The sequence below is a fragment of the Sinohyriopsis cumingii genome, chromosome 17 (assembly GCF_028554795.1).
Source record: "Sinohyriopsis cumingii isolate HCF-2022 chromosome 17, ASM2855479v2, whole genome shotgun sequence".
Lineage (NCBI taxonomy): Eukaryota > Metazoa > Mollusca > Bivalvia > Unionida > Unionidae > Sinohyriopsis > Sinohyriopsis cumingii.
The window spans coordinates 89,744,491-89,764,263 of NC_142977.1; the positions used below are offsets into that span (position 1 = coordinate 89,744,491).

The 19,773-nt window shown below is 36.2% G+C and overlaps 1 protein-coding gene across 3 annotated transcripts in view; it reads right to left on the reverse strand.

The window, feature by feature from the left end:
* LOC149779392 (integrin alpha-PS2-like) overlaps window positions 1–19,773 on the reverse strand; it is a 305,876-nt gene that overhangs the window by 238,854 nt on the left and 47,249 nt on the right. For all 3 annotated transcript variants that reach the window (XR_016415642.1, XM_089940054.1, XM_089940053.1), the window contains exon 4: window positions 608–728. Coding sequence is in view for 2 of the 3 variants with exons in the window: in XM_089940054.1 (XP_089796180.1) it covers window positions 608–728 (121 nt within the window). In the remaining variant the exon portion in view is untranslated. The remainder of the gene's footprint in view (window positions 1–607; window positions 729–19,773) is intronic.

Sequence of the window (19,773 nt, forward strand, 5' to 3'; positions counted from 1 at the left end):
CACTGGAATAGGCCCAGACTGCCCAGTTTATATGGTCCAAGCCTTCATAGTTACTTATGAAGAAGGCTATATGACTGGCATTGACTGCCCTCTGGAAAGGGTCTGAACCACACAGTTTATATAGCCCAAGCCTTTATAGTTACTTGTGAAGAAGGCAATATGACTGGCATTGACTGCCCTCTGGAAAGGGTCTGAACCACACAGTTTATATACGCCCAAGCCTTCATAGTTACTTATGAAGAAGGCAATATCACTAACATTGACTGCCCTCTGGAAAGGGTCTGAACCACACAGTTCATATAGCTTAAACCTTCATAGTTACTTATGAAGGAGACAATATCATTGCATAAGAAGTGCCTTCAGGACAGAACCTGATCACTGGATTAATATGGCCCAAGCCAATAATTTGGTCCATATACAAATTTGGCTTCAGCCATTACAACCTATAGGTCCAGGCACAATATTTCATGTAACACTTCAGACGAATCTTAACAACTACTGTTGGCTTAAGGGAGACAACTCTGTAAAGAAATAAATGTGCAAGATTAGACATTTTTCATATGATATTGCACATCAGGATCATTAAGATTATTAAATTTCTACATACGTGTTCTGCAAGGAGAGTATTTGACATAATCCCGGGAGGATGTGCGAGCCAAATAGCAGGCTCCAACTGGTTCCCTTTTGTCAAGCCTTGTTGAAAAATAAACGTAACTTGGAGCACATGCCTGAAATGAAAAAAATGTAAAAATATGTATTGTATGATACTTTAATGATATCATCACACAATTTAATGATATCATCACATGCTTTATAGATATCATCACATGCTTTAATGATATCATCATGTGTTTTAATGACATCACATGCTTTAATTATATCATCACATGATTTAATTGACTTATAAATCATAGGAATGCTCCAAATGTGCTCGCTTATAAGTCAAGTTCAACTGCAAACTGCATAGACCTTGATCTGCTTTGTCAAAATAATGTGTCTGCAGATCTGGGTCTATGCAGTTTGTTAGGAGTAATCATTATAGCAAACAAAACTGGCTTTGATCTGACAGTGCATATATGATGGAAGATAAGAGTCCACATTTTTTAAAGCTGGATTTGACTTATTAGCAAGTACATATGGTAACTGGCACCCCAAAACTTTTGGTGGATTAGTACAAATCAAGACATGATTTTGGGTCATGCTAAAATACTCAGACATTTGTACTTTTATGCAAAACTGATATAAAAATTGTTATTTCAATAGTTTGTTTGCAATTACTTTCAAGACAAAAAAATATTCTACTAGTTTTCGATGAAAATATGTGCATGTGTATCAGAGAAACACTCAAATTGTTCAGATTTGTACTGTTCTATTCCAAATAAAAATCGTATAAAATAATGCAGACTTGGACTTCAAAATACATTTCTAAAAATTACCTTTTATTTTACATGAAGAGATGTCTATACAAATATAGTCTTTTGTTCTTTCTACTTTACACGTGATTATCTACTTCATAGAGAAGTATTTCACATAAAGTTAGTAAATCGTATTTCATTTTGGCTCTTTGGAGCACAGACACAAGAGATGTAAATGTTTTAGCAAGAAACTTCCATTATACATGCATAGAAATAAAAAATTTACACTACTACCTAAGAATTCTAATTTTTCTTCCATATTTCATACAAATAATATATATAATTTTATTTGATGAAAAAAATAATTTTTACTTTGTTCCAGGGTGTATTACATGGGGTTTAAATTCAAAACCTGTCTACTCAGTGGTACACAAGACCAGACAGCATGATTTATTGACCTTCGGGATTTTTGCACAAAGCAATTAAGATAGACTTCTGCAGAAGTAATTAGAAATTACATACATATCCTAATAGTGATCATGCAAAAGATAAGAACCACATAGCATATACAGATATATATATATATATATATATATATATATATATATATATATATATATATATATATATATATATATATATATATATATATATATATATATATATATATTCGGGAAAGAATACATATTGTTAATGACATATAAACAGGTAAATAAATATTACTGAAGCTGTTTTGGCTACTGAATTTCAACTGGTCTACCTGGTTATCTTTTGTAAGCCACTGCCATCTGATTTTGAATCCTGTCAAACCCCATAATAATAAGGAAACACCTTATCATATTGGTCATATAACCTAGTTAACAGCAAATGTGTTTCTGAGTTGATATTATGACCTAGGACATGTCAAGCATGTATAAAGGTGGTCATATGACCTAGGTCATGTCAAGCATGTATAAATGTGGTCATGTGACCTAGGTCATGTCAAACATGTATAAAGGTGGTCATATGACCTAGGTCATGTCAAAGATGTATGAAGTGGTAATAAGATATCTGTATTCAGCTGCCACCTCTGTAAGTGCAAAACTGACCTCTCAAGACAACTGGCTGTTTAAGAAGTTTTTATGTCTACAATATTCTGATGCTGGGTCTTTATAAAAGTGGCTGTATATGGCAGGTGATCACTGATTAAAGGTAACTTAAAATAGTGTGCAATAGTCAAGTAGATCCCCAACCAATGCACCATAAGTCATAAGACAGCAAGTCTCACACTCATAATGAATTGGAGTATTATTTATAATCTGAGCTACACCACAGCTGTAAAGAACAATGACAACTTCTTGTTTTCTTATGGTGGAAGAGGGAAGGGCAAGAATCACAAATCAAATCCATGGTAACAGGAACAAAGAAGAGAGATAATGACTATATACTGAAGCCTCAAATCTCAGAAATGTTGCACACAATTCTGAATCACTAAATTGCTCGTGAAAATCCCCCATAAAATCATTGAAATATTGTTTGAGGATAAAAGGGACATTTGATTTTTTTAAAGTCGTTTCTGCTTCAACAACAGAGTTTCAGGTGTGCAGTTTCATTCAATGCATTTGTCTTCAACACCAGGCCCTTCTCTTCACACTCAGGGGCACTAATACTGGTTTCTGATCACCTAGAGTTTATTCCAAAATCTTTTGGCAAGTTGGGGCTGGTTATGTATAAATTCTGACAAGCTGGGACTAGCTAATCTAATTTTACAAGCTTATCCCCCCCCCCCCGGACATGCTATAAAAAAAGGAATTTCCAGCAGGCTGAAAACCATTCTCTCAATGTACCAATAAAAATGCACCATGTAATGACCAAAGAAATAAAATTTATCAATAAAACATATTGTTCTCTATCACTTAGTCTCAATTTCCCTTTGAATGGATAAGGTGGTAAGCATCCTGTAAATCCAAATCAGGGCCCTTGGAATTAGGCTTACTGACAAAACTACTTGAGTATTCTCACAAACTCAAAATTACTCTAGGCACAGCTCGAATATTTATTCAAAAGTTACAAAAATATACATAGTTAACCTACGTTTTTTATGTAAATGTATTGCTTTTTACTACTTTTTGTTTCGGTATCTTTTCTGCAGTTGAGGGCTTTACCTGTGCAAAAGATGTCGCTATATTTTGGAGGTTCGTTATTTGCGTCGATACCTCGTTACTTTTGCTTAGTTCTGTCTGGTTTGGAAATATTCTGATTTAATGTGAAAAAGTACACGCATTAGCCATATCTCTGAATATATTTGATAACATGTTGTGTTTACGTAACAAATCAATAATAGTTGTCTTGTCGTAGAGAGAAGTGCTAAGTATTAGGAGCAGGTTCCACAAATCTGACAGCTTTATAAACTGGTTCCTTGTGTATCTGTTTGATATGAATTTATCTTCATTATTTACTATACAGTTTAACTTGGTTGTTCTGTGTGAATTTATTTTTCTTCAAATCATACCAGAGACTTTAAAAATGGTACTAACAGCTGCCTCGCTTGGCGTTCAGCATTAAGAGGTTAGTGTTAGGACTGGTCGGCCTGGTGTCAGGATAATGTGACTGGGTGGGACATCATGCTACATGTCTGCGGCATGATGCCCCGGTGCTAGACATCACTATAAACTGCCACATTGCAGACATCGTAGATAATATGACTGAAAAATTGTTAAAGCTACGTTAAAAATCAAAATCACAAAATCACACAGTTCCAAAATAAAGTTTCTGGCGACAGAAAATCGGTAAACCAGTGTGTCAACGACTGACACCATGCTGCTTGTAGGCCTACTTAATGCTATCACAACAAGTTGCCCATTCTTATACTTTATAACATACCCATACTTTATAACATGCCCCTTCTTTATATGTCCATACTTTATAACATGCCCATTCTTTATGTCCATACTTTATAACATGCCCATTCTTTATATGTCCATACTTTATAACATGCCCATTATTTATATGTCCAAACTTGATAACATGCCTATACTGCATGATACGCCAATAATCTATAAAATATGCCCATATACTTTATGATATGCCTATATCACAATTTTACAAACTTTTGAGCAGACTTTTATGTCAGGATGTCTTTTCCAATAATAAAAACGTCCTCACTTTTTAACAAATTTACACAGTGCGATTATCTGCGCTTACCACATAAGAAATAATATGTGTAAATCTGTCTAGGACCTCATTCCTGGCTTTCTCTTGATCTGAAAGGCTAGTATTTAAACAGTATATGCATCGCCCACACTTGGCCAATGATTAATTGCCTTTAGTTTTATACCAAACACAAAAAGCAAAATGCAGAAGCGGGAAAGGGAAGTGAAAAAAGACAACCTCTTCAGCTCGAGTTTCAAGTGGGAAGAAGGGAAGAGAGTGAAAGAGAAATCTCATCTTGACCTCTGCACACAGATCATGTATAAAAATTTAATTGGATTTAAGGATGGGTGATTGCAACGCAAGAAACATTTAATGCAATGACTCATTTTTAGAAAGATTCCTTGTACTGAATGCCAAATCCGTTTTACAGCAAAACATAAGATAACGCCACAAGCAATCTACCTGACAGCGGGAGAGTGTGCCAGGATCTTGGAAGGGTTCTACATTAGGGTAATTTATACAGTGATGAAATGCATCTGCAGTGCTATTTTAAATACAGAAACGTGCCGAGTTCAATCACACTATCTTTTACTTTCGGGAAGTATTAATGCTCCAAAAAACTAAAAATGAAATGTTAACTGGACAGGTATGTATATGCCATGCAGCTTATGCACTCTTCACATTAAATCTGGATGAAAACACATTTTAAACAAATTTTAACTAAAGAAAAAGTCCATTAAAATGAAGATTTTATTAATAAATAATAGTACACCTTTAAAATAACATTCGGTCTCATACACAAAATTCAAACCTTTTGATTGAATTTAGATATCTCGATTATACTGCCAGAGTCGAAATGATGCAAACAAACAATGCCTAACGTAGTAATAGCACTGAATCGCAGGCTGGTTACTGTCATACATTTGCTAGATGTTTGCAGTGTTGGTTCAGATGGAATAACATTTAAAATATAGTGTCTGAATACTTAGCGAATTGTAATGAACAGATTGGGACTAAGGTAATCTAAAACTAGAGAAACCGCGGTGGCGTAGGGGTTTAGTACTGACCTCAAAACAGTAAAGTCGCGGGTTCCAATTCCACGTTGGCTAGGGGCAGCTAATATTCTGTATTTCTGGGCAACACACATTACTCCAATGGTCTCGGTACTAACTAGTCACTGATGTGCTGATGTACCATTATAAACCATCCAACCAATCAACCGACTAAAATGTAAGAATTCTGATCACCTAATTCTGTAAAATAACACTAATCTAACACAGTTGCCATAACAACTTCACGAACTGCAATGCAATAAAGGTACTATCCATTTTTCTTTGTTCATCTGGTTTCATCTTGCCAGTTTCAGTACGATTTTTGAAGCAAAATATCAGGGTTTTTCTTATCATTGCACACGCGAATCCTGCACGTGCAGTGATCCGATTTTCTCCACTGCTCTCAGAATTAATTAAAGATGTAGTATTAATTATTTCAGGTAGTGTTAATTACAATCATATAATATATATATACATCTATTTGTAGTGGGAGAAAATTTTAATTACTCTTTTGTAAGCATAATGGATTCACAGTCAGTTGGTGCATGCTAGAATCCATCCCAGACCAGACCGGATGTTCAACCTTTGTGTATATCATTGCATAATGCACTTTACTTCCAGTATCATTGAAACTATAGAGTGTGCCGAATTACCGTTAAACACGATGCAGTGCAATCAATAAATCAAGCAAGCAATCAGTCAATCAAGCAAGCAATCTGTCTATTTGTAGGAATCGATTAAACAAGACAATGGCAAGTTCTCGGACCACTTTAAACGCTCAGTTCCAAATATGTAACCACTAAAATGTATGCAATATTCAAATATTTTAGCATAATCTTAAATATTGGACAAGTTCAGGAAATTATTTGGAGATATGACCTTAAGTTTATTCTGAATACTGAAAATTGATACAAAATTGTATTTGTATCGATCATATATAAGCGAATCAGACATTGTAAATTGCACGAATTCCTGCGTGAATCATACAGTCAATTACCAGTCGACAAATCGTGTTACTCTTATTTATGTTTTAGAGTTAGCAAGCAAGCATAGCTGAAAATACCATTAATGTGAAACTAAATCAATTAAAATATAATGCGTTTGCATGTCATGAGTATAAAAAAATGTATTAAGTATATCAAGTTTCATTATTGGAGGTATAACTGTATGTATACAGGTTGCAAAAGAAAAAGAAAAAAACCCAAAACTACGCACAAAAAAAAAAACAGTCGTGGACCTGAGGTAAACGCAAAACTGAACCTAAACTAGTCAAATCTTAACTGCCGATCATGGTGACCTTTTGTTGTAAGGGTCTGGGGCAAATACAGATACATATATTCATCTACTTCAATGATTCCAACATGAATGATCAAAGAAATAAACTTAAAACAATACAAAACATAACATGTCAGTAATGTATAAAATATGCGTCAAAGTGACCTACTTGCATGACAATGACATAGTTATTACTCGTAAAGATGCACACATTCACTAAATTGTATTATTCCAGGTATAACAGTATGTATACAGAGCGCCAAAAGCCTGGGCTAAATGCAAAACCTTAACAAAGAATGTTCTAACGAATGTACATGTGTTAGACCCTTTAGCTGCCTCCCCAGTGGGTAGGTGCTATGAAACCCACTCCAAAATAGTATCTAGGATCTAGCAAGCAGTCAGGCTGTACATACGTATAGGATTAATACATGCTGACGCCTGGGGTTGTACAACAAGCGCTTCTCTACTTCGTTGAGGCGATTTGTGCTCCATCCAACTTACATGGGACACGTATGCATCATGCATAGTATTATTTTGTGGTACCATTACTGACCATGTGTCTATTGGATAAAGGCAGTCGAAGTATCAGATCTGGAACATGATCACAGAATTTCTGACAGTGCAGTCCGCTGGATATCCACACCCATTCCCATACCGATCTAATATAGCTTTTCAATTATTTTTGCATTAATAAAGCTGGACATGCTATCAACACAAATATTGTAAACTGCGAGCACAGTTTCTGATAGAGGGCTATCTATTTCACCATCCATCACTCAGACCTGTCATATTTAAAGGAAGTCACGTGGGGATAGCCTAACTTGTACCATAGAGAAATCATGGTGAGATTAAATATGCTAGACGTGTGTATATATATATATATATATATATATATATATATATATATATATATATATATATATACATATACACACACACACACACACACAGAAAGAAAGCATTACAACTAAGAACTAAGTAGATTTGTGTACCTTTGCTCCTGTACTATGAGTCGACACTTTTGGGTTGATTAGCTAGTTAAACAGCACTTTTAATATATTCTTTATTATATCAAGCACAGAAAATGGCAACTAAGTGCCTTTTGCTCGACTGGTGTAGGCCAACCATAGTTTTGTCTTCGATGTTTGAATCATTAAATGATTCCAAAGAAAGAGATGTGATATTGTTTTTTACAATTTAAAAAATGTCGCATACTCTGACCGTCTGTTGTAATGTTTCTTTATTTTTCTTCATTTAAATAAAGGTACTGAAAATCAAGCACGATCTATATAACAAAACATGATGTTCATAAGAAACATTTGGACGAGAAAGGGGTGAATGGAAAGGAAACATAGACACCATGCCTTTTTCCATCCCCAGCCCCATCCCCATACATCTGGGCCAAATCACTTATCTTATTAAAAGAGCTTCCTAACTTCATACATTCTGCCTCGTTCTCCAGGAAGTGAAACCTGTGTTTATCAGTCCATGCCAGCTGCCTTAGCATGTAGGAAGGAAATCAACCGTAAACGCTCTTCATGGAGTAGTTGTTGCAGATCATCCTCCCAAATGTTTATATACTGGCTCAGGTTCTCCTGATCTGGATCGGAACCTGTTTTTTTTTCCACGGAAATCTTCAGAAAGATATTATTTTTTGTACAGTAAACCTCGCTTGAGGGATCACCCCTTTTGCCAAAGAAAGAGGTCTCTCAAGAAAGGTAGTAGCAATGGAAGTCATCACATATTTTTTATTTTATATACCATATTCAAATCATACATGAACAATAGTTTTTCTTGGCAGGTGATCTTCCAAAACAGTGGTCTTTTCATGACAGATGGATTTCTAAGTCAGTGGTCTTTCAAGACGGTTTTTACCATATATATGTAAGTCTTTCGTTTTAACCACCCACGAAATAAGACCACTGTTCGATTACCGATACATTCGCTTTCTACCAGTCCCTATTATTTTGTGTGGCTTTATGTTTGATTAGCTGCCACCAACATTCGTTACAAAATTTAGGCCTCATGTTTGAGGAGAACGACCTGTCATTAATAAGCAAAACTTTTTTTTTTTAAATCAAGGTTTCCTCTGTGAAAAATCTCATTTTGACTGAGAAACACCTTTTAAATAAGTTGCAGAAATTTAGTGAAAACAGAACAAGAGGTGTTTATTACAATTGATTTAATGTAGTACATCCCTACATCGGGTAGGGAGGGGATGGGAGTAGGCGAGTGGTCTAAAGCGTTCGCCTTTACTGGTCACTGCCATCACACCTCTGTCCTCGCGGGTTGGAGTCACTGGCTCGGACAATGGGGTTATGTGAGAAAGCTTGCCTGTAGTTTCCCATGGGTTGGTAGTTCTTACTGGGGTTTTCTCGGGTTCTTTGTCCACAAGTTATACTGTCCGCCATGTATGACTTAAACGCTGAGAAATGGCGTTAATCATAAAACAACAACAACATCAACACCATAGTTGACGCGCTGAGCCCTTGGGCCCCTAAGAGACTACTCAAACAAATCCCACATGCGGAGAACTGTGCAATCACCCTAAGCTCAGTCATATGGATTGGGCCAGCAGACGATTTGAGTTTCTGATCTAACGGTCGAAATGGTAGGTATTGACGTCTGGTCTAAAGTGAAAGTCGAAATTTCGATGTAGTATGTCGAGAAATCCAATATCACGTGCTGGATCAAACTGCATGTCCCTGAAGGTCAATTTTCTAGATCGAGATTTTAGATTTTATATCTTGAATTATACAGTGGTGGTTTAAAGTTCTATTTCCAATGTCGACGTTTTACATTGTATGTTCTAATGTACACAGCGGTGGTTGAAATTTCACTATCATATCTTGAGAATCACTAACTCGCGCGTTGAATGTAACTGTGATGAAAGTTCCATTTCATATGGCGAGTATTTAGATTTTATCTGTGGTGTTGGTGTGTGTGTGTGTGTGTGTGTGTGTGTGTGTGTGTGTGATTTAGATTTTTAACGTAGCTTTCAGTCATATCGCTATGATGTCTGCAGTGTGGAAGTTTATAGTGATGTCTAGCACTGGGGCATCATGCCGCAAACATGTAGCACGATGTCCCACCCAGTCAAATTATCCTGACACCAGGCCGACCAGTCCTAACGATAACCTCTTAATGCTGAGTGCCAAGCGAGGCAGCTGTTAGTATCATTTTTGTAAGTCTTTGGTATGACTCGGCCGGGGTTCGAACCCACGACCTCCCGCATCCGAGGCGGACGCTCTAAACACTAGGCCACCGGAGCGATATGATTTCATTTGTTGAATTTCACAGCAACGAGAAGCAGCCTCCTTGTTTAAAAATAACGCGGCCCGTTCACGAGAGCGACCTCTAGCGAAGAAATTCATAGTAATTCTCGACCTGTGAATGGCAACTTTCAAACTGTAAATGCACGAAATGTAATGGCGCCTCATGATTGAATACACGAATGATGTATCTTAATACTCGATATTATTTTCAACTGTTAAAGTGGACATTGTGTAATGTTACTTTTAACACCAACTCATCATTTCACCATATACAATTAGCAATTCTTACAAGCACAATCAAATGTCCAACCACCGCTTTGTAATTCAACAGATACAATCTAACACCTCAACATACGAAATGAAGTTTCAGCACAATCAATGTGATTCAACATGTTAAATTGAAACTCTCGACATATGACATTAAAATTTCAACAACCGCCGTGTAATTCAGAAGATAGAATCTAAAAACTCGACATTGGACATAGAATTTTCAAACAGCGCTGTGTAATTCAACGGATGAAATCTAAATACTCAACATATGAAATAGAACTTTCAACATAAACTCTTTGAAATAATACGCAGATTATGAAATCTCGACGTATGACACTGAATTTTCAACCACTGCCGTGTAATTCAAACGGCACAATCTAAAACCTCGACCTATAAAATATAACTTTCAACCACTAAAGTTTAATTCAACAGATACAATCTAAAATCTCGACCTAGAAAATGGAACTTTATGGGCAAGCATTTTGGACATATGACATTCAAATTTCAACGGCAATGTTCTGATTGGACAGCATTTTGTCCGCTACGGCGCCTCGTCCAATGCGGGGTTTTTCTTTTTCTTCTCGATTTTATTAAACGGGGAACGAGAGCCTTCTGAAACTTTCCTTGAAATTCAGAAAGATCATGAACACTTAACACTTTCTCTCCAACAAGTGGAGCAGAACGGGACAGGAATATTTTTTTTTTAAATTACGGAGGTATTGTAATTTTCCCATAATACAGAGAGTCAATGTGTTTGCATCACATATTAATCTCTGGAGAAAAACCCCACAACTAATCTTCAATGAAATTTTACTAGGCGTTTCTGAAAATTTGGGGCAGTTTATCATCAATCATAAACTCATCATAGCAGAACCAATGCATATGAACTAGAAATGTATTGCTAAACCGTTTCCTCCTGTATGAGATATACTTTCTGCATGCACCGTCTTCTGTATGTGAATTAACCTCTGCTGGACCGGCATAAACATTTGATGGGGAAACATTTGCTTGAAAGTCTTCTTGTATGCAAGCTAATATATATATATATATATATATATATATATATATATATATATATATATATATATATATATATATATATCAGACTGACTACATTTGCAAAGTTTCCTTTAACTGGCATTATTTCAGTTGCTTTTCCATAATGCAAATATCACTTTGTTTATATATTGGGAGATATGCACTGTTAATTGACAAAATAATTATTTTCTTACTTAAATTGTTACATCAAAATAGTGTATACATACCACAGATCTCGTCCAAACATCGCAAGACATATGATATTCCGTTTCAAGCTACAACAATTTACATTTCCAACAAAGATGAATTACACGAAGATCTCATCAACCTTGTTCATGCTCTTGACTAATGAAAGAACGTTATTTGCTTCTGAAATATCCAATTTGCAGATTATATAGCTAAATTAAGTCTTGTTATCCTAATATGCATAATAAAATTAACAGAAAAACTATTAGGTGTTTTATGACATAATGCACTATTAATTCGTAACCTCGAGGTCAATCCTACGGATAATCCCTCGAATGTATGTCGATAGCTGACATGCTAACCACCTCGGCTATTTGCGATAAAAGGATTGGTCGGGCAGTTACAAATGCATAAAAACCATTTTGTTATTCATAACTTCTTGGTCAATCCTACAGTTGTTCAATTGTAGAAATTGCAGAGATGGTCTGAAAAGATTAGGATTTCATTTTAGCAGAGAAATTTCCGGCGAACAAAATGTATACTTTTTATGTAAATTACTGCGCCCGACAAATATCCGATTAATATTTTTGTCTTGTACCATCAGCTGAATTTGTGTGCATTCGGACTATAGCTATTTCTTCGAGACATGAAAATACCTCGGATGTAGGTCGACGCGTAATTTGCAGAACTTAATTCAAATACATTTTGTTCGACATAAGTTTCTTCGCAAAAAGTAACCGCAATATATTCAGACTGCATCGGCTATTTCACCATTGACTGCAGGATTGACAAAAAGTTACTCATGAAAAAGGTCGATGCATTCGCATTTTCTCGGTCAGTCATTGTTTCATGAGGTGGCCCGAATGTCAGATTATCGGCATACATTCCAGACATGATTAGTAAGAATGGCTTCGAAGTTGCAAATGTCCTGTTTATTGTCCCTTATCCAATGAGTGTCATATTTGAAACAGTACATGGCCTACCTTTTTCTATGCATTTTCAACTTTTGCACCAAAGAAACGCCATTTTTACTCCTAAATGCATAAATGGATGCCAAAGATTCTAAAGAGCATAGGTTTTTTTATAATCCGTAAGAAAAATGGTGCTAGCAATCTACTGCACATTAATGGTTGTTTTAGTTGATGAATGTTACGGATGAAGACCGAATTTCCTCAATCAAATCAGGGTCTCCTCTATGAGTAAAAGTTTTGGAGAAAACCCCCCTCCCCAATTCTACCCGACCCTTCTCTTTGAAAATAAGGGGGGGGGGAGAGGCGACTTTCAAAAGGTACGAAGGACTTCATAAAGAAATAAGGTAGGGCTTACAAATATGAAGCGCGATTTTCGCACATTTAGTTTTCTACGATTTTCGCACATTCAACTGTCAACGATTTTGAAATTTAAGTCTAAATCACACAATGACGCGTCGTAAAACAGACACTGGAAATGATTCATATCACCATCTCAAAATACAAAGTGGTAAATTTTATCCAATTATAAAACGTCGTAATATTTAGTATAAAACTAATTGTTCTTTTCTATCCACAACTTTACCATAAGTATGTCATCACTGGTATTCAGTCAGTCATTCAGAAAGTTCTCTTTGACTCATTTCAAAAGTCACTGATTCAGTCTGTATTCCTAATTGCGTTTGACTCTGATGGTGGTTAGCATCCTTCCAGACTGTTATTGTCATTTAGGACTAAGTATAAATAGCATGTTGTTGTTTTTTTTATTCCCAAGAGTCCCAACATTAATTTTCAGAAATTCTTTGATCATAGAATCGGAGAACTTTAAGGTACGATTAAGGATAAGACCGAAGTAAACCAAATGTTTACATCTAACCGAAACAATCCTAGTTAGCTGGTATATTACAAATTCTATATTAGGGCAGCAGTGTTCCCTTGCTCATCAATCCAATTACATTTTATATGTGGATTGATTTAAGATATAGCATAGAAAAGTGTGACCGGGGTCATATAATTCTATTCAGTAATGTATTGGCCCCATCATTATAAATGTACATGACTGATTAATTTAGGACAGAATAATTAGTCGAGAATAATTTTCGGGAGTGCACTGCAGCTGGCGCCATCTACAACTGATAGGAAATTGCATAAAATGTTGTAACATTAAAGCAAGGCAATCTTGCACGCTCTGTAAGATTCTGAAACGACCTTTGCAGTAATATGACATCATGATGCAAAACACGATGCCACTATTACATAATGCTAAGATTTGATGCTCACTACATCCAACTGTAATTCAAAATCACGTAGTTACGCTTAATATTTGCGGTTCCATGATTAAATTCATTTATCATAATATACCTGTGGTGTCTGTCTATTGGATAGTTTAAGAAGTGTCTACTGATCTTTTTAAATAAAGGACTGACCATTCAGGGTCTGAGGGGGGGGGGCTGAGATTTTGTTTCGAACCTGGCCATTAATTGTTTTGCCTAAAGATAATTGTTTTTAAACTAATATAATGGATATAATTAGTTCTTTTTTTCTACAAATAAGAACAAGAATATTTTTTCACGCTATTTGGGGGCTTGAATATTTTTTCCAAACGGTTCCCACCTCACCCCCAAAAATTGTATGTTACATAAGAAGTTCGAATGATTATTTTAATGGCTCTTCACAGTTCACATATGAAACATTATTAAATGTGATCACAGGATAAAGAAGCATTTTTTATTGTTCATAAATGATGGGTTCTTCCAACACAACTCTTTGATGTCAAATTATAGTAAAAAATATAGCAAGAATACCAACGACAACTCTCCTCTACTGGACAGCTAATTTACGGTATAGAAAACTTAAATATATTCCATTGCCATTATACACTTGTAACACACGCAATGTGTTGTTTTTTTTCTTCAAAATGTGTGCTATTTCATATAGAGTTTATTGAATAATTCTAATTGCTACTTTACGTGGAATTTAACGAATAATTCCAATGTGGCTGATAAAAGCAACAGTGTAAGCGTTTTGCAAATTACACAACTAAACACAATAACATTCACAATGAAATTATTGTGTGCGTCTTGTTCCAGAAGAGCCAAACAACCCACAACTAAGCATGCTCTTTCTCTCTCTCTCTCTCTCTCTCTCTCTCTCTCTCTCTCTCTCTCTCTCTTGGATTGTTAGTTATGTACAGTTTTCGACTTTAACAAAGAGTGCCTGGTTTACACCAGAACCCTCCATATGGTAATTACTTTAGCACTGATCTACATACCGACAAGTGTGTGTGCCTCAACTATTTATAAGTTCAAGAAACTTATAGGCATATCTTCACTTGCAGGCTTAAACAAATATGCAATCCAAGTTTCAGCCACGTACCATTTACTCTTTATTGGTTCATGTTTCTTTTTCTTGGCAGTGGGAATGCTGCAAAACCATTTGCACCAGTCAAATCTCATGTAAATATAGGATCAGCATAGAAGACTTGACTTAATTGATAAGACATTCTCATCCAGACAGTCATTTGTACCTTGATTTACTGATTTGAAATTCAGTCGAGACTGTCATATCTACCTTGATTTACTGACTGGAATTCAGTCAAGACAGTCATTTGTACCTGGATTTACTGATTTGGATTTACTGATTTGGAATTCAGTCGAGACAGTCATTTGTACCTGGAATTATTAATTTGAAATTAAGCCGAGACAGTCATTTGTACCTGGAATTACTGATTTGATATTCAGTCGAGACAATCATTTGTACCTGGATTTACTGATCTGAGATTCAGTCGAGACAGTCATTTGTATCTGGAATTACTGATTTGAAATTCCGTCGAGACGGTCATTTGTACCTGGATTAGCTGATCTGAAATTCAGTCGAGACAGTCATTTGTTTGGAATTCAGTCGAGACAGTTATCTGCACCTGTATTTACTCATTTGGAATTCAGTCGAGACAGTCATTTGTACCTGGATTTACTGATCTGGAATTCAGCTGAGACAGTCATTTGTACCTGTAATTACGGATTTGAAATTCAGTCGAGACAGACATTTGTACCTGGAATTACGGATTTGAAATTCAGTCGAGACAGTCATCTGTACCTGGATTTACTGATCTGGAATTCAGTCGAGACAGTCATCTGTACCTGGATTTACTGATTTGGAATTCAGTCGAGACAGTCATTTGTACCTGGAATTACTGATTTGGAATTCAGTCGAGACAGTCATTTGTACCTGGAATTACTAATTTTGGAATTCAGTCGAGACAGGGATTTGTACCTGTATTTACTGATCTGGAATTCAGTCCAGACGGGCATTTGTACCTGGATTTACTGATTTGGAATTCAGTCGAGACAGGCATTTGTACCTGGAATTACTGATTTGGAATTCAGTCGAGACAGGCATTTGTACCTGGATTTACTGATTTGGAATTCAGTCGAGACAGGCATTTGTACCTGGATTTACTGATTTGGAATTCAGTAGAAACAGTCATTTGCACATGGAATTACTGATCTGGAATTCAGTCGAGACAGTCATTTGTACCTGGATTTACTGATTTGGAATTCAGTCGAGACAGTCATTTGTACCTGGATTTACTGATTTGGAATTCAGTCGAGACAGGCATTTGTACCTGGCTTTACTGATCTGGAATTCAGTCGAAACAGTCATTTGCACATGGAATTACTTATCTGGAATTCAGTCGAGACAATCATTTGTACCTGGATTTACTGATTTGGAATTCAGTCGAGACAGGCATTTGTACCTGGATTTACTGATTTGGAATTCAATGTTGAATTTGACAGTAAGATGTTAAAAGAAAGCTTAGATTGCATCAGATCACACTGACCAATAACTATAGTTTTAACGAATGTGTTGTACAATCTACATAATGGCATTACAACATCTTTAGCTCAAGTTACTCAATATTCAGATAGTTTTGTACCAAATCTGCTAAAGTTACAGCTGAACTAATGCCCCTTATAGCTAAAAATAAAATAAATTTGTCAAACCCATGATAGTCTAAAGTAAATTATCTGACTGCATGATATCAGTTACAACCCATAATTTAGGGGACTGTAAACAATTATTCATGGACAGAAAGTAAATATAAAATGGCACAACAATATAAATTGATGTTACATATTCAATACAGCTAAGTTGTTGTCAGTATAAAAACACTGGATCTCATTTCAAAGGTCTTTCTGTAGACGTTACAAAGTGACCAAGATCTCTCATTCACTGCCCATGAACTTCTCCTTATATCTGTTTTATTTTTGTGGTATTTCTAATGTATAGAATGTGACTTTGTCTTTGTGTGTGAGTGTGTTGGATTTTTAACATAGCTTTAAGAAGTTTTCAGTCATATTGCTACGATGTCTGCAGTGTGGCAGTTTATAGCGATGTCTAGCACTGAGGAATCATGCCGCAGACATATAGCATTATGTCCCACCGAGCCACATTATCCTGACACCAGGCCGACCAATCCTAACACTAACCTCTTAATGGTGAGCTCCAAGCGATGTAGCTGCTTTTACCGTTGTCTTATGTCTTTGGTATGGCTCGGCCGGGGGTCAAACCCGCGACCTCTCGCATCCGAGACGGACACTCTAACCACTAGGCCACTGGAGTGGTCTAATGGAGTTTTTGAGGTCATTTTCAGTACATGATAGGCCATATATCGCGGCAAGTACTATTGGTGGATGAAGAGCCCGGGAAGACCTGCGAGAAGAACCAGTTACCCACGGGAAGCCACTGATAGGCTTTTTCACGCACCCATATTAGTTGAGCCTTGACTAGAACCTAGGCAGGCAGAGGAAAGATGGAAGTGATCTGTAAAGGCGTCTTAGACCAACCGATGACCGGGGGTCACTTGTAATACACGAAAAGGGTAATTTTAAGTGATCACGCTTAAACATAACCCCCTTCTATCCATCATAACTCGATAAACTCTGCTTGAAGTAAAGCCGGTTCCTTTGATTTAAAAGAGAAAAGTCATAGTTTAACAACAAGATAAATGATTCTGTCAGTTAAAGTAACTATCCCCTAATAGCAGATGTTAGAACCAGCGGGCAAATATGTGTTAATGATGACATCTAGACTCTCTGGCCAGATACACCTTGGCAAGATAGTAAACATATATAACATTAATACCAAATTCTTTCCCACTACAACGATTTTTCACAATAAACCCCATCAGTAATATCCTGACTCTTGTATAACGTACATATAATCTTGATTCCATGGTCTGATATATTTAAATTAGTACTGCTTTAATTATCATACCTAATTTAACAATAAGCAATAATAACGAGTTCATGTCATTAAATGTCCAAGTTTTTTTAATTTTTATATCCTATTAAGACACAACTTTATGGGAAACATAGGGCATCACAATGTTTCATAACTTGTAACTTTGATTACTTGCATCGCTCACATGGAACTTTGTCATAAATAGTTATCAGTGTGTATCAAACCCCCAACCATCTGAAACAGGGGCATACCACAGTACAGAAAATACTTGTTATAAAAAGATATCACTTTTCAGAACACCCCCCCCCCCCCCCCCAATTTCAACTGGTGCGTATCAGACAAAAGAAATACGCGTTATAAATAAATATCACTCTATATAACATACCACGTTTGCAGCAACAAACCCCACATGTAACAACGGCATAACAAGCACAGAAATAAGAGGGGTTTTTTTTCAGCAGTTAACTTGTGCAATTTATCACTTCACAACCTCAAAAACCTTGTGGCAGTTTATTTCCAAGGATGTAGAAAAACTTAGATAACTTTCGCTTACCTAAGTAATTACAGCCTCCGCCTCGGCGCTCAGCATTAAGAGGTTAGTGTTAGGACTGGTCGGCCTGGTGTCAGGAAAATGTGACTAGGTGGGACATCATGCTTATATGTCTGCGGCATGATTCCCCAGTGCTAGACATCACTATAAACTGCCACACTGGAGACATCGTGGCGATATGACTGAAATTGTTACAGCTACCTACGTTAAAAATCCATTTCACACACACACACACACACACACTTTTGCTTCTTATGCCCTCACTTTTTCAAACTAGAAAATCAGTACAAAATATTTTGTGTTGATCATAAAATGTGATTTTGTTTTACTTGAACAAAAGGCAATAAAATTACACAAGGTTGTGGGTGACGGTTGGATAGATTTGTATAATACTGTTACCATCTTGTCTCCACACAAGGAATCAACTGAACTGAGACTGGGAGTCTAAAGTGACGTCAACACATTATAAAACTAAACTGAAAACGTAGCTAAGTCAATACAACATCACCATGGTAAACATGTTCTGAATAGAATACAATTTACCTTTATACATTAGTTTTACGTCCAGACAGCAAGTGCAATAAAAAAAAAAGTGCATATCCCACATACCATTAAGAGGCCAAAGTTGGTTTGAGACTGACTTCCTGCACCTTCGCTGGCCAGGTTCCGATATGTTAACCGTATCTACATATCAGAACCTTGATTAGCGAAGATGCCCTACCTGCTGACTTCAGTCAAACTACCTATAACAAAACAGCAGGCTGAATCATCTGAGTTCATATGCTTTTCTATCAACCCTGGGCAGATTCTGTTAAGCGCTTTTGGAGGAAAAGTGGCTTGTTAACTTCAACTTTTAGTAAAGTGGTCATATTTAATGGTGGATCCGCATATATTTTAAGCAAATAAGTGTCTACCGTTCACTGTTCTGATGACTTCTTTACAAAAACATGGAATAAAGAAACACAGTATGTACTGGGTATGTACTAGCATTTAAATATGCACCGAAAAGTCTACGCTGTCAGAAGTTTGATCTGAACATCATTCAAATATACATAATTCCAGCAGTTGGTAATCTCAACTTCTTGTAAGAAGTCAAAATGGAAATCTGCAAACTGTGAAAACTCTCCGATAAAACAGTATTTCATTCTTGTAATACCAGAAACGGTGGCTTAATTTGATTGCATATCTAATCAACTATCCTTAAATTCAATAAAGCATTTATATAGCACAGCATAGGAGATGGCCACTGTAACAGATCTGACTGAAATTAAACACGCCACAATGATAAGATCCCTAAGCAATACTATACGGTATAACATAAATATATAGTGCCGGATACCTGCCAGATAAACTAACACATAATGCCATTATCCATAATACGATTCTAGTTGAGAACCTTTTAAAGTTCAATGAACCAACTCTCCCACG